This window comes from Poecilia latipinna, unplaced genomic scaffold (genome assembly GCF_001443285.1).
Source record: "Poecilia latipinna isolate Pla-1442-1.1 unplaced genomic scaffold, P_latipinna-1.0 Scaffold2392, whole genome shotgun sequence".
In the NCBI taxonomy this organism is placed as follows: domain Eukaryota; kingdom Metazoa; phylum Chordata; class Actinopteri; order Cyprinodontiformes; family Poeciliidae; genus Poecilia; species Poecilia latipinna.
This window is the reverse complement of record NW_015115008.1, coordinates 1-27,681: the sequence shown is the minus strand read 5'-3', so window position 1 is coordinate 27,681 and position 27,681 is coordinate 1. Positions and strand designations below refer to the sequence as shown.

General features: G+C 39.1%; 1 protein-coding gene across 2 annotated transcripts; it reads left to right on the top strand.

Moving 5' to 3' along the window:
• The first annotated feature begins 1,736 nt into the window (after positions 1-1,736).
• On the top strand, positions 1,737-15,505 carry caly (calcyon neuron-specific vesicular protein). 2 transcript variants are annotated; one of them, XM_015019227.1, is made up of 5 exons: positions 1,737-1,826; positions 9,901-10,063; positions 10,683-10,802; positions 10,956-11,069; positions 13,924-15,505. In XM_015019227.1, exons 2-5 carry the CDS (start codon positions 9,935-9,937, stop codon positions 14,164-14,166), a joined length of 606 nt encoding a protein of 201 aa, XP_014874713.1. In that variant the 5' UTR covers positions 1,737-1,826; positions 9,901-9,934; the 3' UTR covers positions 14,167-15,505. The 2 variants fall into 2 exon arrangements, with proteins under 2 accessions (XP_014874713.1, XP_014874714.1); XM_015019228.1 differs by having other exon boundaries at positions 1,755-1,826; positions 9,869-10,063.
• The last annotated feature ends 12,176 nt before the right edge of the window (positions 15,506-27,681 follow it).

The following is a 27,681-nucleotide window of genomic DNA, read 5'->3' as shown; positions in this document are numbered from 1 at the left end:
AAAAAAATCCATTCAGTGTAAAGAAAAACAATAACTTTAAATAAATAAATACCATTTTTTTTTTTTTTTTTTTTTTTTTTAAAGGGATTTTTAGTGTTGAAATGTTATGTTTGAATTTTACACAATTATTGGTGAGACTGCTGACCTGACAGTCTTCCAGCAGAGAGACTCCCCAGGGAGAGTAAAAAACACCAAAGGTGATTGCTAAAGAAGCTGCTGTACCCAGGTGTTTGCTCAGAAAGTTGAGTGGGAGGATAACGTGTGGTGGAGAAGGAATGAGAAGCTGCTTTAATGCCCATGTCGTCACTGTGACTAATTGGCCAGAAAACAAACATAAACCTCAGGAGTACGATGAGACACACCAGAACCAACACAAAGGACACCATCACAGCAACCTGTATGGATGGATGGATGGGTGGTCTGCACATCACGGCACTTTCAGGGCTGCAGTAGTCCCTGTTGTTTGTGCGCCTTGTTTTTTTCTACCACATGTTTTCTTTCCACTTAATTTCCCACTGATTCGCTTTTATACAAGAACAATCAGATTCATTAACAAGGACGCTTGTGGCTCAGTCTCCTAGTGGAGGACGTCCATCACTGACTGCCGGACAACTGCAGTGTTTGTGTAGGCTCTGGGACCAGTAGTGCTTATATAGAATTATATACTTTTCTTTATTTATTTACCTAATTTCTAATAAATTTTTCAAAAGTAAAAAAAGAAGCCTCCTTGATTCTTCAATTATTATTAAGTTTTGTGCATAAATTGCAAAAATATAAAATTTTTGGTTTAAAAGCAACAATTGTATCTACATTAGAATAAAGAATACACATAATGTCTACAAAGAGAAGGACTAAATTGTGTTTAATGGAACAGTTTTTTTTTTTAAATTACACACTAAAATATATTTAGTGTGTGAAAGAAATTACAAAAACGATAATAAAACTGAAAAAAGAACTGTTGTTGTGAACCTGAACGTGAAAACAAGTAATAAATCTGTTAAGATGAACCTTTTTGAAACTTATATAATTAAAGTAACTCCAGTCCTGCATTAGTTTTGATCAAAATTATTAGATGGACCATGTGGCTCCAGAGCTGCATGTTTCAGAACCCTGGTGTACTTGACATGACCACAAAATTACATTTATTCATCAGACATAATTTTGTGAACTGTGCTGAATTATGAAATTAGTCCATATGAATTACACTTTCTTTAACTGAATCATTGAAGCTGATTTTAATGACATAAAAATACGATGAAATGCATGTGTAACTGATTCAGAGCTAAATTTACACAGCTACACTGCTCGCTTTAAATTTGTACAGGTGGCAGTAATTGTTCCAAATATTTTTTTTTTTATAAATTATTATTGATCGTAAAGTTGCCTTTCAGTATTTTTTTTTTCTTCCTTGAACCTCTTACGTGGCAAATTTACTCCTCACTATGTCCAAGAAATAAAGATAACATAAAACCTAGCGTATTAATTAAATGTTCGGTTATATTTCGTGGGCCGATCAGGTGAGACCCCCTCAGACAGTGGGGGCTCGCTCGTGTCGCATCATCGCGGAAGCAAACACTCGTTAATAAACCCACGAGCCGATCACGCTCTGACGGAGCCACGGTCTCGTCCACGGAGAGTCGCGCGCACATTCGCAGTTCGCCTCTCCACGGGAGGACGGAGCCGCTCGGTTTATTTTTATTACATGCGCAGTCCCGTTCCTGAATCACTCGTCACCACGGCAACCTGCGTTCAAGTCCAGCATCCGCCACCGACACCGAGACCATCCGCTCCCGGGCGACGAGGCAGGAGATCCCCGCAAAGACACGGTAAGTTTTTCTCCCCTTTAAAAAAAAATATATATATATATATGTGCGGCACTGCGGCTGCTTGTTTGCGTAACCAAACGGGCTCGACCCGGGAGCTGAAGCGAGCCGGGTGGGAGGGGGGCTGCCACTGTGCAATAAGTTGCTGAAATGGGGCTTTTTTTATTATTTTATTTCGACTGACAGAGTCGCGTTGATAAATATCCTCTATTCACGTTTCTGAAAAGCATCAAATCTCTGCGTTTCTGCGAGGAATCAAGTGTTACTCTTATAGCTCCACAGGCTAAAAACTGATTTATTTCAACTCGTAGACCTTTACTACTGCGACTCGGTGTAATTATACAGATTATATATAGAAAGCCGGCTGTAAAAAGTCACACCGAGACCAATAAATGTGTTTTATCAGCTCCCCCCTTTTTTTCCCTGTCTCTGCTGCATGTCTTGTTGCAGCACCCTTCAATGCACCAAGTTCAGATATGCATGAGCAGCAAACCGTGAAGAACTTGACAGAAGGAGCCAAAAACACTCACCTATTCATAGCATTGAATGTATTCTCCCTCAGAAAGTTTTTTCAGCACTAGTGACCTTTCTTGAACAGTAAATTCATATAAACGGAGAGGAGGAGAGGTGAGGCAGAGTCAGCTCAAGGTATATGAGAGTTAAGCGACTCCTTAGGTCCTCCACGCCACAAGGGGCCCCCAAGAGCACCAAGCTGGAGAGATAAAATATATAATTTTTAAAATAACATTGAATAATGCAAACTAAATGTTACGACACATGCAAAAATGAGTTCTATATTAATCTTATAGATGTATCGGTTACACTATTTAGAAATGGTATTAGGTAGTTAGCAACCCTGAACAGGAGCACTTAGTTTACATACTTTAGATCAACATTAGATTAGTTTTTTTTTCCCTCTTTTGTCTTTCCTTTGGTTTGTTATTTTGTTTGTATTTCCTTTTAACTCATGTAAAGCACTTTGAATTGCCTTGTTGCTGAAAATGTGCTATAAAATTACCTTACCTTACCTTAATGGTTGCTGCCACTGTTGGGCAAATATAATTAAACTTCCTAACATGTTTACTGTAAATTTAGTGTTTGTCAGCTGATGTTATTTAAATCAAAATACAAGTTTTTTTTACTTGATTTGTTCCTTCTGTAAGGTTAAAATCGTCAGCAATAACACTGGTAAGCTAATTAAAAGTAACACATTACAGTACAGTAGCTTATGAATGATAAGGAGTCTGATGTTGGTATGGAAATATGATTAGTGTCCCAAAAAGGTTTGTGCTGTCCATGAGGGGAAGACCCAGGACAGCACCGTAGCCCCTTCCATGTCCTTTAAAGCCGCCCCTGTGAGACTTACGTACTGATCCAACTTAAAATGTTTTTTGTTTATTCTGAAGAAAGATGACAAGTGAGAAGAAGATGTGATTCACAGCTCTCACAGAACTTGTTTGCAGCAGCAGAGTGTGGGAACACCGAGTGTTTGACAGCGGCACAGCTCATTTGTTAATCACAGATCCAGGATGATTCACCGTACCCACATTTCACTCCAACTGTGGGGGGGAGAAAAATGGCGGTCAGCAGCCAGATGACCACGCTAACCGCCCACTCGTCCACAACGATCTGCTCGTAACTTAATATCTCGAAATTATTGTTTCGTTGGACAGAAACGTCTCCTTCTGGTTTCGATGATTTGACAGCGTTCGAAATAACATCAAGTACTTTCAGCGTGCAAAGTCTGCTAAACAATATATTCCTGCATTTGAGCTTTTTCACATTTTGTCACGTTGAAGCTGCAGGCTTTGGTATGTTTTACTGGGATTAAATGGAGAGAAAATGATTGATGGTTTTCAAACTGTTTTGAAAAGGAAAGCCTTGAGGTGTGCATTTTGTATTCATCATGAAGACCCGTGAACACAGCAGAGAAAATTGAGAAGGTTAAAATAATGTTAGTTTCTGAAACAGTGGAGGCCCTTTCAGTCCATCATCCAAATGTTTATCTTTGCCACCATGCAGTTGGAGTTTAAGACGCCGTCATACACCTGCACCGGCAGCACTATGAGGATCATGTTCTTTGATTTCTCCAGTGAATTTAACACAATTCAGCCTGATCTGGTCTGTGAGAAACTCCAGAAGACGCAGGTGGAGGCCTCAACAATCACCTGGTTCTATGACTACCTCACAAGCAGACCACAGTTTGTGAGACTGAAGGACCGTGTGTCCAACCAGGTGGTCAGCAACACAGGTGCACCACTGGGTACTGTGCTCTCACCGTTCCTTTTCACTCTCTACCCTTCAGGCTTCCAGCACAAGTCTGAGTTTTGCAAATACTTAGATGACTCTGTAGTTGACAGGTGTATCAGAAATGGACAAGAGGCTGAGTGCCGAGAGCAGGTGGACCGATTTGTGTCATCTTAAATGTGAACAAAACAAAGGAGATGATTGTTGATTTCAGGTGAAACAGGGTTCGAGCAAACCATCATGGGAGAAGAAGTGGAGGTGGTTGAGGAATATAAATGCCTCAGTGTTCGTCCTGGCAACAGACTGGACTGGTGAGGCCGTCTATAAGAAGGGACAGAGCAGACTGGATTTCTTGAAGAAGATCCTTCAAAGTTTTGATCTTCTATCAGTCTGTTGTTAAGAGCATCATCTCTTCTGCCAACATCTGTTGGGGCAACAACCTGATATAGTAGTCTGGTTCTGTTCTGGGAACGAATCTGGAACCTCTGGAGAGGATGATGCAAAGAGAGATTCTTCATAAGATCAAAAAAATTATGGACAACCCTGATCATCCGGTTCATGAGACTGTCGTTGATAAGCTATTGCTGCACTCCCCACCCTCAGCCATCAACATCTGCAATAACTCTTTGAAGAACCTTGGATAATAGGAGGTACAACTACATCTAATTTCCCTTTGGGATTAATATTGTATTCTTGAATTTGAATTAAAATGAATTACTTAGAGATTTTTATCTAACCTGATTCACTTCACTCCATATGACAACGGGACTCCATGAACGAAGGGATGCATGCTACAGTTTTGTCAGATTTGTATTGGTAAAAAGCTGTGAAAACCACAAGTGGTTTTCTTTCCACTTCACAACAATGCAGTACTTTGTGTTGGTCTGTCACCTCCATTAAACACTCAGATGCTTGCGACCGCAACGTGACAAAGAGGAACCAAAGTTCACGCGGTATCATAATCCCGTCGTGAGGCACTGCATGTCTCCAACAACCACTATGTTCACCGTCATGGCGACGGGAAGCTCCAGTATCTGGTCCTGCGTCATTAAAAGCACATTTCCTGCCCTTGGTGGACGGCAGCTCTCTTCCTCCTGCTTCGTGTATCATGGCTGTGAGTCACTGGCGTCATTGGGCCAGTGGGTTCCTCGGCTGGGGGAAGGTGTGTTGCACTGTGTGAACGAGATAAGTGGCTCATCTCCTCTCTCCGCTATTAGATGATCATTTGATGAAAAAAACAGAAATGGAATCACTATCAGAGAGAGAGAGAGAGAGAAATACATTGAGGATAAGATATTATAGGAAAAGATGCGGCGAAGGATCATGAATCACTCGCTAGTTATGAAACATGTTTACTTCCTCAGGTTGTTTGAGTAGGAAGGAAGAGCAGGTTGTGCTGTCTGATGGTGTTTGTCTCAGGCTGTATGACTTTGAGTTTCACCGAGTTATTAAACATGCAGTCGTTGGAACAATGGCTTCATATTCTAGAAGGTTCTGCTACATGGACGACTCCGCCAAAATCCCAAGTCCAACGGTTCATCGAGCTCTTCATTACATCGTTATATAATAGTGCTCACTTACAGCATTCTTACTCAGTCTGTCCACATTTTATCAGGTTACATCCATGAATAAATTCTAAATTCTATTTAGGTCTGGACTTTGACTGGGCCATTCGAACACAGGAATTCGCTTTGTAACTCTCGGCTGATGTGGTCTCAAGACTTTGGCAGCTTATAACAGGTTTTTCTCCAGTATTTAGCTCCGTCCTTCTTTCCATCAGCTCTAATTATCTTCCTTGTCTCTGGTCTATAAAAGCCTCTTCACACACTGCTGAAACACAAACTCTTACCAAATCTTTTTGCTCTAGTTTATAATGTAAGTGTCTTTGTATTTGCACTAAATGCTCAGATTTAGTTCAAATCTAAGACAAATAAGCTGTTGTCTTATTTTTGTTTTGAAAAAAGACAGAACTTACATAGAAGTAACTTTTAAGCACAGTATAAGAGTTTGTTTGAAATTAGTAATTTCTTAATATTGATGAAAAAGTGCAAAAATATAAGTAAAACAATCTTTCAGTGGAACAAACCATTTTTCCTAAAATAATGGGCCCAAGTCATTTTTTTTTTTTTTTTTTGAAAAATTGAGATATATATATTTTTTGTTTTACTTAAATTATCTTTTGGGGAAAAAGTTAAGCCGTTATGCTAGGAAGGTGACAGTGTTATAAGTTACATGAAAAAAATATCTTGTTCCACTGAAAGATTGTTTCACGTATAACTAGTACTTTTTCTTGTTTGGACTTGCTGGTTTCTGTTATTGATGTCTTATTTGTACTTTCCCTTATCCTAGTTTGTTCCCTCTGTTAGTTAAATTATTATTCAGATTCTTGGATTTGCTCTCTTGTTTTTATCTTCCAGATCTAGTTTATTTGTTTTTGGTTTGCTCCGTCTGCTCTTAGTTCATTTAGATGTTGTATTATTTAGATCCTGTGTTTAGTTCATTTCTTCACTTTCGTTTTGCTGCTTCCCTTGTTTGTTCTCCCATTCAGCCATTCTCTCGCTTCCTCCTCGTCTCTCAGCCTGTTGTTGATCAGCCACCGGTTGTCCGTCCACTGATCAAACTCGCCAGTATTTAAGCTCCATTTTGTCAGTTTCATTCTGCTGTTGTCTCTCTTGTGGTCTGGTCTTTGTAACTCTCACCTTTATTAAATCTACTTTCATCTGACTGTCTGTATTTAGGTCTTCATCTTGCACCATCTATGACAGATTAGCTAGTTATTAACTTAAAACAAGCTCCTATAACTTGCTGAAAAGTTACTTTTAAGTGTTCTAGGCAATGTGCCACATTTTCCACCCCAATATAGCATTGTACATGAAACAGTTCAACCTCATCTGACCAGAGAGAGAGAGTCTTCCTCCACACGTTTGCTGTGTCCGCTACATGGTTTTTGGCTAACAAGTTTGTATTTTTATGACTTATTTTTAACAATGACTTTCCTCTGAGATCTGCAGCTCCTCCAGTGTTACTATGGACCTATTTGTTACTCTGATTAATTCTCCCTTAAAAGTGTTTTCTTTTTCTTTCCATTTCACGGTGTCTTGGTCTGTCACATTTATTGGTTTTCACCGTGACAGAATGTGGCAAAGTTCAGGGAGTATTAACGCTTTTGCAAGGCTTTAACACGTGTCAACGTCTGCAAAGGTCGGACAGATGGCAGCTGAGGAAATATTCAAAACTTCACATCTGTGAGCTGAGACTGAGGATTCTGCTTTTAGTCATAAATTATTTCTGTTGTTGATTAAGTTTAACAGCAAAAGTGACAGGAACGAAGCCAAAACAGCTACCTGTGTGGACATAATGCAGCTTTTTAAAAGAAGTATTTCAGGAGATTGCTTGATATTCACTGAAAACTCTGAGAGAGCAAGACTCAGCCCTGATTGCTACGTGAAAATAACCTATAAATCAACATGCATGCTTCCAAATATTTCCACCAGCAGCAGACCTTTCATGAAGCTTTCGCCTGAGAAAGACAGAAAACTCCCCGTTCAGTCCACTTCCTCCAGAAGATGTAACAACTCTGTCTGTGTGCCTGGAATTTACATCAGGATTAAAGCTTTGGCACAAAACTGCTGCATTTCTTCTCGACTGTGATGAACAAAAATGGCTGCTTTCCCTTTGTTCATGACGCACAGGAAGTTGCCTCGGCCTGCTGGCGTGAGGAAACCGTGATGGTTAGTCAACATGCCATTGACACTGGAATTACTTGGAAACACTAAATTAATTTAGACTCGATTCTGTTCATTTATATGGTGTCAGTTTATAATAAAAGTAATTTCCGTTTAAGCCAATAAATTACAACACGGCGTTTTTGAAATTCTCTCTACCACAGTTGGATTTGTTTTGCTCAGTTTTAAGTAAATCATCCATCAACCACACTTTTATTTTATTTTATTTTATTCTACCAAAAATAAATGGTTTATATTATCTGCTTAAATCCTGTGGTTTTTGCGACAGACCACGCCTTTATATTTTGCTTCCAAGACTGTCTTTTACATGACAGGGTTTCTCAAGGTCTTTGACTGCTTTTCCCTTAAAAAAAAAAAAACTTTAGAAGATCCCATAAATCTGAATAGAAAATGAAAGGAATTGTTTTTTTCTTTAATTTAAAACCTCTGAATTGTTCAAAATTTATACCTGTGTGTGGTTCATGAAATTTAACCAAAAATGTAGTCAGAGTTAAGTTAGGATTTAACAATACATTTTGAGTTCATTCAATATCTTTCCTGATATTAAAATGTGTTTGATGTTCAAAAATGTTTAAGTATGATAAAAGCAAGAGACACAAGTAATCGGTAAGTGGACAGTATTGTGGCAAACTTACTATTAATTTTTAAGACTTCTGTCTGTTTTTCCTGACGGTAGCTTGCTGTTAGCCTTAGCATGCTGCTGAAACACAAAGTTCACTAAAGCAGATATTATGTTACCAACTTGTATCAATTTATCATTTATTTCCAATATGAATCTAAACATGCAGCTATGCTTGTCAATAAACTTACATCTTGCTCCTGCTGACAATGTTTTTATGTAAAAAAGTTTGCTAACGTGAAAGCTAGCGTTAGCTTGTTTACGACACAATACAATATTTCTTCATTTTCAGAGCAAGTCCAAACTTTGTCTTGTGTTGCACGACAATTGTTTACATACAGATAGCGACAGAATCAAAAGTAAACATGGTGCAATGAGCAGATGATTATGTTTAGCATTAGGATATAAAGATGTACAAAAGATTTTCTCAGCTTAACCTTATAAACCCTGGAGCGCTATATCTGTGGCTAAAGATGTGTGGTTAAAGGAATGTTAAAAGCTAATCTTACCATTTTATTAGGAAGATTTATGAAGTTTTTCGACTGGTTGGTCAACAATCTTTTGTGTGCGCCCTGTTTTAATATGACTTGTTGATCATTTGTTTGTGATAGCATACTGTGGTTCCAGTTAAATACTTGTAGAAAAATGTGAAAAAAAAATCATAAAGTTAGCACACTGCTTTTAACAACATAATATTTAATGAATATTGTTTCAGCTGTTATATCTGAGGATAGAACAGGTGACATGACACAGATGGTTGGGGGAAAACAATGATATGCTAGCTCAGCATCATATTCTCCATGTCTCTTAATATAGTTTTGCAAGCCATGCTCACTGGCCTACCGAGATGAAACGATATCACTGGGCAATAAATTGTCCCAGAAGTCATTGCAATAAACGATAATATTGTTGTTTGGAGACCATTTTCAAGTATCTAATGATAATAAACTTTAAATTCTAATGGAGATTTAACACTGGAACTGAAAGACATTTGAAATATCCAAAATAAATAAACAGAACAGAAACATTAAACAAAATGGACACTGACATCTCTGTAAACTAAATTGTTCTTCAAAATAGGAATAGTTGAGACCAAAGCAGCAGACTGAAGACTTTTGTCATCCAGTTTAGTAGAAAGAGCAAAAGGAGTAAAACAACAAATCATGCAAATAGAAATTAAATTTGTTTTAATTTATCATGCAATTAATTGATTTATTGCTAATTGCAACTTGCCTACATCTGTGTGAAAATATCTGCAGAGGAGCTGACAAACTCACAGAAAGTACACCAGCAGCTGGTGCTGAGCTTCATCTGTGAATCTGATCTGATTCTGTTTTCTGATTTGCATAATATTGCCATATTACGTTACTTTCTTGTGTTTTTGTGTGTGTGTTTGGTCTGCATTTGGATAAAAAGCTCACAAACCGAATCAGGCTGACCTGAGCTTTGCATCCCTGTCGGTTAGATCTGTCCAGGCCATTCCAGGCAGCTGAGCAGCCATGGTGAAGCTGGGTAGTAATCTCTCTGATAAGCTGGAGAAGCAGCCATCTGCAGATGACGGCTTCGATAACATCCCCCTCATCACGCCGTTGGAGGTCAGCCAGCTCCAGCAGCCATTGGCTGACAAGGTAGGTCCAATCCACTTAGCGACGGGTTCCCGTCCGGGCACAAATTGTCCGTGGTTTCGATTTGGCTTCTTTTCTTTTAAGAAAATCTCATTTTGCTATGAAATAAAACAAACAGATTAGCAGTCGATACAGAAATTCTGGGACAAATATGAATACATTTCCCACCAGTACACTCACCGTCCCTTCATAAGGCCACTATACGCTAAGCTTGGTGTGTTTAGAGCTCCTTTCCCTTTGTCCCAGCTGAAAACCTTGGCATCAGCCCACACAACATAAACACTGCTGTGAATGCATAATGAAAGCAGAAAGCCTTCAGTTTGTAGTTGGATGATGCATTTAGTTCTGCAAAACGTTCCACTGATGTGGAAGCTGGTCTGGAAACATCATGAAAACACTCTACAGTCCCCAAACGTCCTCTTAAAGGGCGGCAGTAAAACTGATTGCTTTTGCAAATGTGCTCTGTTTGTTTTACAAGTTGGAAAACAGAGATTCAGATCGCTGCTGGATACATCATAGTAACCCTAGAGCTGAACGTAAGAGGGAAACTCGCCCTTGGAGATGAACGGAGGTTGCGGTCGTTTTCCGCACCGCTTAGTTTGCTCCCTCATCTCGTCTCCAGGTCATCGTGAAGACGAAGACGCAGTTTCAGCTGAAGCAGCAGCAGAGGAACAGGCTGTACGTTCCCAACATCAAGAAGCTGAACATCAACTTCTACAATGACGTCTCAGATAAAGTTAAGGTACAGCATCGCATGTCAGGAAGCAGAAATCTGATTATACGAGTGTCTGGGTGTTTACTGTTTAAGCTTAAATCCCTGAATAAAAAGACGGGTTGAGGTTTTCTAAATCAACATGCGCAACTTATACATGCACTCTGTTTCTGCGTTGCCCAGATCACAGGCCTGATCCTCATCACGCTGGCGTTTTTGACCAGCCTGCTCCTCCTCCTCATGTACAAAGCCATGTGGTACGACCAGCTCACCTGCCCAGAGGGGTTTGTCCTGAAGGTGGGCTCAACAACTACATTCAATTATTTACTGACAAAACATACAATCAAAACCAGTTACACCGAAAAAGAAAAAACCCTTACAACCTTTGTTCAAAGTTATTGTCCATCTGAACAAGGCAAAATGTAATAGATGCTGTATGTTATGTTTTCTAGCAGCAGAGTTGTTTCATAAACATCCAACACAAATATCAATCTGTTGACAGAAACATTGGGTCAGAGGTACTTTCTACACGAAAAACACAGAGTAGTTAATGACCTCCATCAATGGTTTCATCCAGGAAGGAGATAGATGAATAAAGTGACTCAGTTGATCTCCGTTTAATCCTTGATTTTAAAAAGATGTGTAATAAAAACCAGAGAGTTGTAGAATTACTCATCTGGAGGAAAAAAGAAGACAGACACTGCATTTCCATTACAAATGTGCGTAAAATTTTGTCTTCATCTTTCTAATGTAAAAAACCCCCCACAATTTCGCAGTTGCTGTGTTCCTATTAAATAAGAAATGGAATGAAGTACTAGCGTGAATAACCTTGTTTGTGCAATATGTCATTACAATTCAATCACAGTGATGGCTGTAAACAGTTACTTGAGATTATAGTCATAATTCATCATCTATCAGCCAACCAGAGGAGACGTTGGCGTCTTATTCAGGTGTTGCAGCAACAGGAACAGGCTCTTTATATGTACCCAGCGTTTGAGGAAATTATAGTTGGTGATTTTACAGAAGAGCTGGGGATCCAACACATTCAAAAACAGCTTTACTGTCATCCTCTTACCACTTCCTGTCATCTTCTTTGTCAATTTCGCCAGTAGTAACATCCGTCTGTTGATCATCTGACTCACATGACGTGAAAAATATATTTCCACTGCAGTTCTGCAAAGTACATCTATTTCGTTACGGCCGAAAAACCACCTCATCTTAGTGAAAAAATGTTTTAGAATAACGTGAGATTTTTTTGAAGTCGCTTTGTTTCCATTAAGTAAATTTATTTTCATGATGTTTGTTTAATGGGAATGCAGCTACTAATAAAAGTGTCACTTGAAGAGGCAGTCACACCATGTGATTTTTTTCCAGAAAAGTTTGATGCTACTTGATATCTGTCTAAGGTCTTTATTTGTGAGTTTAAGATCTTTATAGGTTTACCAAGCAGTGCCTTAAGTAGAAATGCCTTCCTACGTCACATTCTTGTAATCTAACAAAAACGGTGTCAGATGTTTGTGCTGGGTTTGTGCTGGTTTGTGAAGCAAAGACATTTGTTGGCCACCTTAGTTTTTAAAGTCTGAATGGTTATCCAAAGGTTACCGTCTCCATGGTGATAACAAACGTCATTATTCCTAGTGATCGCCAATGCTGATTTCTGTGGGAAAAATAATGATAATTATAAAAGCTCAAGTGAAGGTCAACCAGGCAACATCTCAGCGCCCACTTCACTGGTTCGTACTGAAAATAATTTTGTTTTGCCACCGTAATTTAAAACATGTTAAAGCATAAAGTTCCTCCAAATGTCAGGCACATCACAGTTTTTTTTTCCTTCTTCTTTTATACTTTCTCTCTGAAATTATGTTGGCACAAGCAAAATTTTTTCCCAAACACTTCCAGGTAATGTTAAAGGTTCGGTTATACTTTGACACACAGTTAAACTTAAATTAATATCTTAAGGATAGCAGGACAGACCTAATGTTTTTCTACAAAAAGCTACACTTACCTACCGCAAATGTTTAAGCTTTGTTATGTCAGATTGGAAGAATATTGTATGATTGGGGGCGGTTTTGGTTGTAGTGGCTTGTTTCTCGTCACACCCTCAGAACCGTCACTTCAGAGAGATTCCTTGAAAAATGGGGCTGGGAATCTAAACTCATTATCTCCCAGCGACACCTTGGAGGCATCGTGCACCACACCAGCACTGCCATGCATGTTAAGCTAAAGAGCCTGTCACGCAGAAGCAAACCACAGGGTGGGTTTGCTTCTGAGACAGAGGGGGGAAGGGAGCGATGGATCCTGCTTTCTGGTCAGGCACAGATTGGGATGCCTCCTGTGAATCAGAGGGGTCTTTAATTAGGACTCAGCATGACTAAACTGTGATTAAAGGCTTAACAGTGGGTGGGGGGCGAGGGGAGGATGTGAGGGAGAGGAGAGGAGGTGGAAGGAGGAGAGGACCTTTGGCAATGCTTTTGAAGTTGTTGCAGGTTACAAGTTTGGCTTTTTTCCCGTTAATACATTGTCTGAGACATTAAAAGGAATCAGAGAGGCATATGGTTTAGTGAGCTTTGGAGGTCAATAAATCCATCATTTCACACACTTTTCTGAGCAAGTCTTACATTTAGGTTGTTAGGCTTATGAGACAGTCACAGTGTGGCTCAAACACAAGTTTTATTTATTGTTTCTGACATTGAATAACTTGACGGGAAAATAATGTAGAGTATACAGGCCTGTGAATTCTTTGTCTCACCTTTTTGGAGTGTTACATTATATTTCATAAGGGCTTCCAAACATACTGGTTGCTTGATTAGATTACATGTGATGGTGATCTTCAAGGAAAAACAGGAGACATAAATAGTAAAAGTGTTGTGAATAAATACCCTCCCCCCACAGAATTTCTTTATTTTTGCTTTTTATCAAACTTAAATGTTCACCAAAGCAATCGCTAAGATAACCTGCGTAAAAAAAAAATATTAAAGGAAAGGGAGAGATAGCTACAGGTGTCATGATGTCATCATTTAATATCATGATTACTGTGTGCAAATTGATAGCATTTACATTTTAATGGTATTATTAAAATATCTACAAAATATACCAGTCGTAACTGGGTCCTGAAGCAAACAAAAGTGTTTCTTTCTTTACGCTACAACAGCAGAAGCATTGCACCCCCACAGCTCTGGAGATGTACTACACCGAGCAGCAGCAGGACGGGGAGGAACCAGGCGCCCGTGGCAGTGCCGGTACCGGGCTCTACGCAGCTCTCAGCCACCTCAACCAGGTCAAGAGGACTGGGCCTGGGTTGATGTCGCAGTGGTTACCAGTAATCAGGCAGGAGCCTGAGGAAGCCAAAGAAAACACCGAGCCTCTAAAAGAAGACATGGAAGGAGAGGATTGAAGAATAAAATTGAGAAATACAGCCGAACCAGCTGGAAATGATGGCGTGAAGATGTGTGTGCATGTATTTATACTTGTTTTCTGCAGGTATTGGGGACCATAACCTGACTACCAACTTATGAGGACCTGTTTTTATCAGAGCAAATAGCCTAGGGAATAGGAGATTTCTTTGGGAAATCTGATTTGATTACTGGTATGATTCTTTAATTTAAAATAGCATTAGGTCTGTATTTGTATTTTTGTGTGAATTATCCAAATCTTTAAAACTACACAGTCTATTAAAATCTGCAACGTCGGGTGAAATCGTTGTGTTTAGAGACAGGAATGGGGTTCACTTTTAGAGCGCGACTCAACATGGATTTAAACAAAGTTTGCCATTTTGCATTCTATATTTGCATGCGCTCACGTAAAAACCCCAAATGCCATCATTGCCTACAGGCAGATATGCAGTGTATGCGTATTTGCGTTCATGGTTTCATGTGTACATACCTACACTGCATAATGTGCACTTATGTGTGAGAAAGTAGAAGGTGAAAGCAAGGAGGTGGCGTAAGATTTTGGGGGTGAGGAGTGAATCGAACACGCTTCTAATCAGATTGCTGCAAGTCGTTGACATCTTGTGATTTGTTCATTAGTCTTAGAGCAGAATGCTTAAAGTAATAAATGACTGTGCCCTGCCCAGTTTTAATGTTGCGATATTTTAATTTCATGCTAGATTAGGCATAAATTACATTTTTGTACTGTTTTAAAATAGTGTTTTGGATTTCTTTTGCAAACCACATCTACTTTCTTTTTAAAAGTTAATTGTTGTAAACATGTGAAGGGGATCTGATGATTCCAGAGCCATAAATCAATTTAATTTGAACAATCTTATGTTACAGATTGATATAAGCTTCTTACAGTATTGTGAATGTAGCCATTTATGTGTTACTGCTGACAAAACTTACATCTCTACAACACTGTATCTTTATGTGTGTTGGCTAGAAGTAAACACAATGCAGGAAAGTGCCACCATTGTTTTTGCTTCTTTTGGTGTTTAATTTTCCATTAATTTTCAGTTTTTCTCAGAATATTACCTTTGTTTTCATTAATGCTTAGAATAATACCCACAGTGTTGCATCACATGAATGTGTAAAATAGCAGCTTTTATCTCATAAATAAATGTTATTCATGGGTATTATGCTTGCACTGAAAGATTCACTTGATTAATTTATCACACATTAATGTTTTCTCTCTTGAAAAATAGTGTTTTGTAAATAGACATGTTAGTGTAAAGGACGTCATTCAAAGTCAATCTTAATATTGTTTTTCAAGAAATAAACAGCACTTGATTGACAAAATTGTTGTTTCGTATTGCTTTGTTTGCCACAGATTTTCCCTGTTAAGTCTGCTCTGTTACAAACCAAATATAAAGTGTTGTTATTTTTGCAATAAGCAAATTCTACTTCGTTTACAGCTCCATCCATCCAAACTTTTAAAAATAGATCTATCACATTAATATGTTTCTTATTTATGAACATCCTGAAAAAAATGGTTTATTTTTGCTGATTAATAAAATAAATTATGGTTGTAACACCTTTATCTAAACATGCTTGAGTCAAATGTCTAAAGTTGGTGTCTGATGGAGTTTGTGTTGTTGTTTCTATCAACAACACAAATACTTTGGCATTCTGTGACAAATCAGTGGAATGGGTGCAGTCTAAGAGATAGTAGCTTTTATATTCTGCTGCTGATGGTAAAGTGCACAATTTAATTTAAAATGAAATTCTTTCCTGGTGGTTTGTCTTAATTGAGTGGTGGTGGCCTGGGATGGTATCAAATTCCTGACTTGTGTTATTGCCCCAGTTTGCCCCTGCTGGTATTCTCGTGACAGCTAAGGAGTTTTAAAGAGGCAGAAACAGTCAATGCACCTCATGGACAGCTAACCGGTCTGTGTGGATCAAAAATCTTGCTGATTGGAAGGAGATCAGATTGTCATTTGACTCAAAGGTAATCTTGATTTAATGTTCCTTTTATTATTTTTATTTCAGGTCAAATTAAACATTCATATCCAGATCAGTGCGAACTTGAGGTAAAGGGCTTTTCCACAGTGTTACATGGACACACAGCAGATGAAACTGGAACCAGACGTACGACTTTTTTAATGCTTCAATTGAGCCACTGTCGTTCGGTTGGCATCGTAGAACTGAGCTCAGTTTAAAAACATTAACCAAAAGAACAAAAAGCAACAAAAGAGAAGAAAAATGTTGCAGGAGTTAATTAGAACACAAAGAAGGCAATGGGTTGTATATGCAGTGTAAAATATTCCACTAAAACAACAATTTTAGTGGAATATTTGCTGTGCAGACCACTGTGTTAAAGCCAGAAGAAAATGTGCAGATCCTTTACACTCCGTTGCTCAGGGATGCTCAGTATGCACAGAATTCAAAATATGGCTCCTTCCTTCTCCTCAAACTGTAGTTTAGCAATTCAAAGCCAAGCCACATCCTCTGGTTCCCTCACTTTTTCTGGGTTCACTGGTGTGAGCCAGTCTGCATCTCATTTACAGTCACATTTTTTCACACCATTGCTTTAAACCCGGAGATGTGTGGGTCTGAAGTGTGTGAATGCGTGTGTGTGTGCATGTGTGTCACTAATCACTATGAAATCATTAACCTAAACTATGTGTAATAAACTTTGCGTATCTTGTGTGTCTCTAAGTGTGTGTGTGACAGAGAGAGAACATGTTTGGCCTATTAATTAAATCTACATTACACACAGTTTAGATGTACACAGTACTTTAGATGCTGTTGGCCCAGGGCATGGAATTAAGTGAAGTACTAAAAAATATTTACTAGGGCATTTACGGATCCCAGGTTTCATCAAAACAGAGCAAGTGGAGCCAGAAAGGCTTAGAGTCGGGGCCGGAGGAAAATCATGTAAAATCAGCCGAATAGTCACTTAGACTTTGTAGCACCAACAGAACCGAACAGTAAAATAGCAGGTTAGCTTTTAATTTGTCCTGACTGTTTTGGAGCCTCTCCCACCTTGTTTTTTTTTTATTATATTCTTTTTTTTAAATTATTCCTTCTGACCATTTTATCACCTTCCCAAGAGTTATTTGGTTGTTAGCATCCCAAACCTCACATTCCTCTGAGACCTGGTTCACCCGACTCTGAAGCAGAGAAGAAGGGCTTCTGGGTGACTAAGCCTAAGTGCTCCCATCTTTCTGTTTTTCCATGTGTATCTCATCCCACAGTGTTTGGCTTTTAGTTTAAATGAAATGTACTGTGAAATAATACAAGTGGGTACACAGACTTATCAAACAGGTGCAGCTGAATTCTTGGACGCAATTTAAAAGATAGAAACACTTTTATTCAAAAACTTAAAGGAGAAACGGAAAAGCATTGCTTAGTAACAAAAGCTAATTACTGCTACTAAAGCTGATGTATTTCTCTAGTTTGTCCTGTCACTATATACTACATTCAAGGGGGGCATGTTGGACTATGAGGGCAATGCTGGTAAGTAACCTTTGAGCTTCCCATCTGGACCGCTCTCTTAATTTTTTCTTAATTTCAATTATGAAAATCTTAACTTTTGTGAGAAAATATCTGTATTTCAAGTAGCAGTAATAGATGGTAAAATCCCCCAAAATGTTTTGTTCTACTGTTTAAAAGTGTCTGTCTTGATGCCGGTACTTGGAAAAACGTAACATTTACTGATGTGGTGATAAAAATCTCTAAATCGTTTTATTGTAGCTCTGTCTGCATGCTTAGCATTGCTGTCCTGCTAGACGTTGGGCCTCCATCACAAGCGTTTTGGTGCTTGTAAGAAGTATTCTTCTAAATTTATGTTGGCCTATCTTCCAATCAGATCTGACCAGTTTTCCTGGAGCGATGGGGGAGATTATGCCTCTCTCCGGCGGTGACTGGACGAGAGATGGGATACACTCTGTACACATCACCAATCCATCACAGGGCAGCTCTATATACCACGCTGTATCTTTCAGTTTAGATGGACGATCATGTCTCAGTAGGTTCATAGAGCTTCATTATGTCTGTTCTCAACCTTCTGAGGCCTTCACAGAACAGCTGCATTCACACTGAGATAAACCGCACAGGTCAGTTGGTTGCACTGGACTTCATTTAGGGGCATCAAAGTGAAAAGAGGCCAAAAATATCTAACAGTGGCCCACGTGTGGAGGACCAAGGCGTGGCTGTTGCAGGTTCGATTCCTAGCCTGATGCCGCATTGTCTTCCCCCTTCTCTCATTACTCTCTTCCATGTCAATGCACGATCAAATAAAGGCCATGAAAGCCAATAAAACCTTTGAAAAAAAATCTAACAGTGAGGATCATTGTTTTTCCACTTGAACTGACATTGAGGTGTGATGTCCGTACTTTAACATCTTTTTCTTTGTTTATGTGCTTGAAGTTGCAGTATGTAACTTTTTTAAAAACCTATTTTTTTTTATATTTGTTGAAACAGTTCCTATGGTGTGACAGCATAGTATGAGACAGCGCCAAAAAATTCAGTTCCTCTGCTTTCTCCCTGTGCTACTAGAAGCAACCAATCAGAGCTAGGAGGCGGGTCTTAGCGCTGTCAATCATAATCTCCTTCCCCCTCCACCTTCCCTCTAGCTCTATGCTATCGCTACAGTTTTCCCCCCCCCATCTGCAGATCCTGTTGTAAATGCTCAGGCTAGTTAGCATGGCCACCAATAACGGCAGATAAACGTTTTTTCTCTAATGGTAAATTGTTTCTCTGCCATTAGCACATTCAGCAGAGAGTACACGAGGTTGAGTGATAGCGCCTCCTCCTGAATCTGATTTCTTCAGAGGCAACAGCAGCACAGATTATCTGTCTCATAACAAACCGTCACGGCATGGTGACATTTTTAACAAATATGTAAATAAAATACTCTTTATAAAAGTTACACACTGCAACTTTAAGTTAAATTTTCTTACAGTCTTTGCTTTGGTCTCCTGTAAAACATGTTGGATTACCTTGTGAATAATAATAGTAAATAAATAACTTGCCTTGCCTTACCTTGAATACCAGCACCTGTTTTTCTATAACAGACATCCAGTGATAGCACTGACTGTTGTCACTGGTTGGACACATTATTTCACTGAGTCAAGCTCGAACCAAAATCTGCTGCTGATAATCAGTCTCTTGTTCCCTGCAACTGTGTTGCTCCAACCAGACCCTGTCAAAACAAATCCGGAGCACTAAAGAAAATGTCCTTCATCAACAATAAATGAATGTGCTCTTTTTTTCTTTTTAGTTATTTAAAGTTTTGATATCTATCTAAAGGACACAAGTCTTATCTCTCGCTGGAGCTTCTGCTTCGCCACACGTAAACAACTGTGCAGCGAGAGCGGCGAGTGGTCCCAATCAACTGTGCCTCGGCCACAAACATGCTGCTTGGAGCATGGCAGTATGGATTCTGGTGAGAACCCAGCTGCTCTGCTGCATATGGAGGGACATAAAAGGGCTTTATTGGAAGCTAAATTAGAGTACGTGATTTCGCTTTTTATTGTTTTTCTCAGGAAATGGCAATCTCCAACATACCATGAAGAATACCTCCGAAACCACATCCATATATCGAGCAACTGTGCAAACCGTAGCGAGACGGTTCCTGATAGGCTCTTTCTGCATGGCAGAGCTCGTTAAAGGTTGCTGTTAATCGAAGTCTATTGAAAAAATGTTTCACTGATTGCTCTTATTTAGCAGCACAAAACCCCAAAATTGGCTCCTTACGGTTCCTTTGAACGCAGTTCGAGATATTTAACGAAAAATCAAAAGGGGTAAAGAGTTAATGAAGCTAAGGCAGGACAGAAATGTACAAGAAAAGTAAGAGATAAAGATGGGAGCAGTGACCATCCCTGGGAACTGAAGGTGGTGATGGTGAGGAGGGGGGATTTGAGCAAAGAAGGAAGAGGAGGTAGAGGAGGAGGAAGAGGGTGGATCCAAGCTGACCCCCTTGTCTGTGTGTGTTGTTGTGTGTCTCAGTGGGTTTCCTCTGCCCTGGCGCCAGCTGGAAATGCCTCCACTAAGCACAGGGAGCACACACATCATCCTCCATTCACCACCGTTCAGTCCCCCCTTTGATGAGGGTAACACTATACAAGCCCAGCAAGCCCCACGGATCACAACAGGCCGCTGTTTAAAGGCTGCGTGGAGGAGCCGGGCCAGCTGATCATAACTTACACAAAGCTCTGCAGGTTTTATTTTCCTAAAATAATAATCATAAAACAATAATGTAACATGAGTACAAATGAGACGGTGTTTTGTATTTGCAGTGATACATCCAGGCGAAGTTTTCAGGAGACGCTCTGCCACCTGCAGGGCGCTCCTGGTTACTGCAAAAGAGAAGCATCTACTTTGAGCAGCGGTCCTAAAAAAAAAAAAAAAAAAAAAGCCCTTTTAATCTCGATGTGATTGTTTCCCCAGTAAATTTTTACCTCATTGGTCCTAACTAGAATACCCTGCAATCAGATGAACTCCAGGTGCTGATTAAAGTTGACCTTCCTTATTTGTTCCATTTGTAAAAATGACTCAATATCCATGAAATTAGTCATTACTTTGTTAGCCTGCAGTGATGTTACCCTCACGCAACAAAAACGTTGCCAGTAAATAATTATCCGACCGGCATGGCCCAAAGCTGCAGCCCAGACGCTCAGCAGGAAAAAACAAGCAGCTTTACTTTGCGTAGATTCGGATTCGCTTTGTTCTGGCGATTACAGAGCTGAAATATTGTCATTACTCACAGACCGAGTCACTTTACGACATCCTGCAATTAAACTTTAGAGGAATAGGTTAATGAGACAAATTAAATTTGAACGCAGAAAGTCGGTTTCTTTTAGTGACAGTGATGCAGGGAGGAGTAGGATAGTGCACTAGCACTCACACACACACAAACAGCACAGACTGGTTTGATTTGGGTTTTTGCGGTTCCCTCCCGGTGCAGCTTCAGACAACCAGAGGGGACCAGAGAGAGAGAGAGAGAGCAGTGAACTCCAGTTCAGCCCGGGCCCTGGCTGTCTCTGCTCAACTTCAAGTCCAAACCTCTCAAATTGGGTTTAATCTGTGTTTTGCTTTGCCAATTATCGACCCGCAGAGCTGCGTGGCAAACGGGAATGAGTGATGCCGTCGATGGGGCTGGTTAAAAGGAAGGTCATGCTGTGATTTATGGTGATCCGCTGAATCCGCGGCAAAAAAAAGTTAAAAAGTAAGATGGGTCGAGTCGTCGGCGCAAATGAACATCTGCAGGACAAATGCAGATTGCTGCGCTGCAGAAATGTAGCAGGAAACCAAATATACAACAAAATGAATTGTTCGGATAACCAAAGTGGTCGCGCAAACACATTTGTTTTTCAGCAAACTTGGTTTGTAAATGTCTCCAGACAGGAGATCTGGTTTCTGTCTCCAGTTATGTTGGAGCTGCAGTGGGAGCAGTTTAATGAAGATGAACTTGCTGTTTGGTAGCCTAATGTTCATTATAATCACTGGCAATTATTGTCAGAAAACCATGGAGCATATGACAGATTAATCTGGGATGATTCAGGTTTTGTTGTTTGGTTACGCTTTAAAATATTGTTCAGCTTAACCAACTTCAGATGTTGAATTTGATTTATTTAAAGAAAAACCATCGGTGTAGAATTTGCCAGAACAAGCTGCAAATGTACATGATCAATTCCCACCTGATTCCCAACTATAACGCCACCCATCTGTCTGCAAACTATATATAGAATATTCTCTCTACCTCTACTTTTGCACAACTTTTGTTGTCCTGCGTGCAATATTTTAGATGATGTTCATGTTGAAGTGCTCATCTGTTCATGTGGGTGTTCTCATTTATCTCTTCTGGTGACAAAGCATATTTGGGATTCCATAATTTAATTATAGGAACACAATGTTCACAGCAAATTACTCATTACACTCCACAGCAACAGAGCTCTGACATTTTAATCTCAATTCTCATCCTCTGTTTGAAATATACATATTGTTTTATTACAGAGTCCTGTCCATAAAATCCTACATGGAGTTCTCGTAAACGTCGTGTAAACCCTAGCCCACTGAGTTCAAGGTAGTTTAAACGTTTTTGTCGCTTATGTTAATGATGTCTTAATAATAAATGATATACATTTAATTTTTTTGTATTTCATTTAACATGAATGCGCCCAATATCATGTATTTTTTACATACCTTGCAACAATAAGTTTAGCTTGGACACGCTAGGCTAAACCAAGCTAAGCTACATTAAACTACCTGAGCGGAAATAATATAAACAAAGTTAAACTGAACTTAGTTAATATAAGGAGATTTTCTAAGATAAGATAAACTAAGTAAAACTGAGCTAACATATGCCAGGTTAAGCTAAAGTAAACTAAGCTGAGACAAACTAAACTTAGCTAGGCTAAGTTAAGCTAAGCTGAGCTAAACCAAGTACCCTTTAGCACTTGCTAATGAGAGCTTTCTGATGTAAAAGTTAAACCAGAACAGGTCCTGAGCTAAGATATCCCATGTTCAGCTAATAAACTTAACTAAGCTAACCTAAACTCAAGTACCGATCACATTAATTTGTTTACTTGAGGTGGAAGGAGGAAGAACAAAGTTCAAACAACAAAACAGAATTATATCTCATTGTTTATTTAATGGACGCTGTTTTGACGTCTATGCTAAGTTTGACAGGTTCAAGCAAACAGCAGCAACAAGGTAAAATAATAAAAAAATAAAATCCTCAGAGCTCTACCAACACCTTTCTGTCCCCCAACAAGTTTCAGACTCTTGACTTTTTCCAGAGTAGCAGTCCGGCATGCGGGTTTCCCATAAAGGGTGTTGAAAATCCAAACCCAAAACCCAAATTTAATCATTTAACATTTTTCACTGGTGACAATGCAACAGCCAGCAAGTAGCATCTCTTTTTCTCAGAAATGCTAAATATTTTAAAAACTTTGTGGGGAGAAGATATATCTGAGTTTTAGCGGGTAATAATTCATTTCATCCCTGTTCACATTTAACATGCGCTGTGGTGTACTAATTCCTATCTGGTAATAGGATTCTTCTCCACATGTCTTACTCTTTGTCTTTTTTTTTGTCTTGTTTGCACAGCAAATTCCTAGGTCCTTTGAAATTTAAACTAACAAATATAAGAGCCTATAATTGGTCTTTGCTGCCTCTAATCATGTCATCTTTATACTAAAAGTCATAATGATAATTTCTAAGTTTTACTCAAAAATAGAAGAAATTTCAATATCAAACCCCTTGATAACCTCGAGTTATATGTCTGTATCTAATCTGCTGCATATGCAACATTCTTTAAAATTGTTAAATACTTTAAGTATCTCATGATTTAATTGGTCTCAAAGCAGTGTTGTCATTGTTTTGTGGCTGAGAGGCCCCGTGCTGCTCCTTACATTTTGTTTGGATTCTAGGATAAATCCTAAGACATAGAATGAACATATTCAGTAACCTGGGAGAGAATGGAGTAAGGAGTGAAAAAAGAGTCAGCCTATGCTGTAAGATTGCAACGTTACGCAACATTAGCTCTGCTTGGGTTTTATTTGCAAGTATGGCAACAAGCGGCAAACCTACTGTGTGTGAAATACCCAGTAGGTTTCACACACATTCATGAAAGTTCATGGATGTAAATCCAACAAATTAAGGATCCAAAAGACATCTGTGAGAAAAACAAAACAGGACTGAGGTTTGGGAATGTTCTGAATAACAACATGAACAAAAACAATTCATTTTGTTATTTTCCTTTTGGATCCCAACTTGGCCAATATTTATATTTAATTGAGTGGAATATTGATTAAGCGTGTGCTTTTCTTCAGTGTTACGATATAAGAGCATTACAGTTTTTAGTCGATGTTTAAGACAGTTTTGGATCATTTGGCCTCTGGTTAAGCCATCATGTTCTGGTAGCACAAATTGTGTTCTTGGTACTGATCCGACTCATGCAGAATTAGGTTTTTGTACTGAATGTTCCTCTGGTACTTCATTGTAATCTTTGCTTTGTTGTATGCAAATATTTTGTCCCACACAAAGTTTCTAAAGGACATTCTTAACCGACTGTAGGCTGTTTTTTGTGAGATTTCCTTAAGCCTAATGATAAATTGATGGCTGCAGACTCTGGTCAGTGAACTGCATTAGTTTTATTAGATCTGTCATCAGCTTTTGACACAGCAGACCGCAAAACTCTGCTACATCCACGGCAGGGTGAGATGGGAATTTCTTAAGTGGTTTTCTTCCAGAACTTTTTTCCATGTTTGAAAGTAACATGGAAAAAAGTCCCTCCTTCGGATCATGGTGTTCCTCAGGGTTCAGTCCAAGGTCTCATTCTGTTCCTTTAACACATCAGATTATCAGAAGCTCTAATAAGATGCGTGTGGCTTTTGTTTTTACGAGTTCTGCCATCTTTGACACGTTCTTCTTGCTATTGTGCCACATGCACCGTGTTCTGGTTGCTTTTTAGCAGAGTAGATCTAAACAAAAACAACGCATAGCATCTCACGATTAATTTGATCAAATTTGATCAATGCATGGAAAGTAAAACCGATGGTTTGGTTAAATTTCCAAAATTGTGTGTTGTCATGTCCTTCACATCCACACATTGACTCAAACCAATTAATGGGACAGTTTTTATTTTATTTGTGTAGGAATTTACCAAACACTGACAAATGCTATAACCGGTGATTCATGTGAAACACGCGCATGTGTCACACATTCAGATTTTGAGCCAACGTTAAAGTTGCAGGCCGTGTCTTCGGTTAGTACTTTGCTATTAGCACAACTACTAACCACAAGATTACACATTTATTATATCAAACTGTACAATCCCCTGAATTCAACAGCAAAGTGAAGACTTTACAAACATTTCAGTTCACTAAATATATACAAGATCGAAACAAAGAACACAAATGCAAAACAGACGAGCAAACTGAGCAGATAAAAAAAAAGATGGTTTTTAAAATATTGTTTTCATGTGTTGCAGCTCATTTAAATGTCTTTTCCTGCTTTAGACTTCAAAATCTTTTAGTGATAATAAATGATTTCTTTTCTGTTATCAAATATTTATTAGTTGCAGTATTATTGAAAATGTCACTAGTTCCAGTGCAGCCATTACTAAGGGAAATACATCATGTAGATGATTTATACTCAGACTGTTGTGGTTGTTGAGTTTTGCGGTTTTTGTTATTTATGGTTCATAGTTTTTACATTATTAGTTCTGTCTGTTGGTCTGTTTTCATATGTTATTCTGTTGTTTCCCTTCCTCAATAGTTTCCCTGTGTTGTTTCTGTTGGTGATTTAGTTTATTCTGGTTTAAGTCTTTTTATATTCTGTCCATTTCCTTCTTTCCTTCCTCACCAGGTTTTGCCAGTTCATTTCTATATTCATAGTTTATTCTTAATTCCTCTAAGGTTCTTGTGTCAGTGTTCTGGTTTTCATCCATCCTCATTAGTTTCATTTGTGCCGGTCAGGTCTGATGTTCATTTCTTTGGCTAATAATTGCTCTGTTATGTTTTTCTTACACTTCTTGTGTATTTAGTTATTTTTCTTAGATTATAGTCAGGCCTGTTTCTCCTTTTGGTTCCTCAGTTCAGCTACTTTGTCCCAGTAATCAAGTCCATTGAACCCATCTGTGTTTCCTCGTCTTAGTCATGCTGCTCACCTGTTTCACCGGCTATTTAAGTGTCTGGCTTTTCTTTGTTCACTGCAGGCTTTGTCTGTTCTTTGTTCATGCCCGGCCTGTTTAAGGTTTTGCTTTGTTTTGAGAAAATAACTCAGCCTAATGCTACACTCCAATGGTTGTCTGTGATTTGGCTCCTCAAAACCCGCTGTGATCCAGACTGATTATTTCAAGTCTTTTTATTTCCTGTTATTTAAGACTAGCTGATGAAAATACAACATTTAAGATTAGAATATTACATCAGACCAATTAAAGAAAACATTAATAGAAAATATATTTTTGGACATATTTGTTGGAGCTATCACTATGTCGTGACAGCATGATATGAAACAGATAATGTGTGGAAAAAAAATCGATCTCCTCTGTCTTCTCCCAGTGCCAACTGGAAACAACCAATCAGAGCCAGGAGGCGGGTCTTAGTGCTGCCAATCATTATCCATGTGCCCCTCCAGCTTTCCCACTTGCTCTCTGCAGCTAGCACAGCCTGTCACGAATGCTCAGGCTAGTTAGCATAGCCACCGACGACAGCAGATTAACAGTTTTCCTGTAATGGCAAGTTGTTTCTCCGCCATTAGCACATTGAGCTAATGAGATTGATTGGCAGCGTTAAGACCCTCCTCCTGGCTCTGATTGGTTGTTTTTGCCTGTTTTGTTGTTTAAAGACAGCAGTAGCTAAGGGAGGAAGTAGAGTAGAACAATGTTCCTTGCCTCATACTGTCCCGACATGACGAATATGAAAAAACCCCAACATATTTATAAAAATTGCATGATGCAGGTTTAATATAGAAATGCGGGGTTTACAAAAATTATGAGGTTATTATTAAAACAAACAAGCCTCAGCATACTTTTCATAGCTGAATATGACTAGATATTAAGTTTTCAGCTTCAGTCATCACTTACTTCCTTGTGAACACTGAACCCTGTGGTGCAGCTTGCTTCGGGTGGGTCCAATGCTAAACTCCACATCAGTACCTCCAGGGCCTCATTCCCTGATCTGTCATTTTGGAGCTAAAAGGCAGCTGTGGTTGATTTTTTTCAAGATTAATTTTGAATGCAACCGCTGATGGCTTGATTGCCTGAAGCCCCACTGTGAGAGGTCACTCACACAGAGGGCGACCTGTCAGCAAATCCTACCGAGATTCCAAAGCAGGACAACACGGTCCTCTGTCATTTGGAGGATCTCTGTCTGCCCGTACATGTTCCATCGTCCTTCATGGAGGAAATTAAAACGTCTCTGTCAATTTCAGACACTTTCTTCAGTCCGCTGGCTCTTGTTGCGTGGCGCAGCACAAGAGCCAAATGTGAGGACAATAAACCTCTGTGGAGGTTTTATTGATATTTATTGGTTTGGTTATTCGGAAGGAATCTGCCGCGGAGAATCCCTCCAAACACGTCACATCCTCTGGGGTAACCCCTGTCATCTCTTCAGCCATAGACATGAACACGTAGACCCTCATGGAGCGGGTCGGCCCGTTGCTGCGATACGTCACAGCGTCCGCCATATTGAATGTGGCTTCTCTGCCAGTAAGCTAATACAAGTAAATGGACCGAACTTCAGAAATTGCTGTTCTATAAAGTATTTTAAATTAATTCCTGTCATTGACACATTTTCTCACACATTAATATATTTGGCAATCAAAGAAATGACTAAAGAGAGTTTCTAACTTTTGATGTGATTATTTAATTGTTTTGGGGCATTTCTGAATTAAGAGCACAATGTTTTTGCTAGAAATTATTCCGATTTTTATATCGACATTGATGACCAGACACACTTTCTCAGTGTTTAATTAAAGAACACATTTACATAATCCCATAATTCAATGTACATTTAACGTTTCAA

Bases quoted from the DNA above. Each gene is read 5' to 3' on its own strand.
- caly (XM_015019227.1), top strand. From the start codon at position 9,935: ATGGTGAAGCTGGGTAGTAATCTCTCTGATAAGCTGGAGAAGCAGCCA. The intron at 10,064-10,682 runs GTAGGTCCAATC...TCTCGTCTCCAG, and splicing joins AGCAGCCATTGGCTGACAAG to GTCATCGTGAAGACGAAGAC. The intron at 11,070-13,923 runs GTGGGCTCAACA...ACGCTACAACAG, and splicing joins CAGAGGGGTTTGTCCTGAAG to CAGAAGCATTGCACCCCCAC.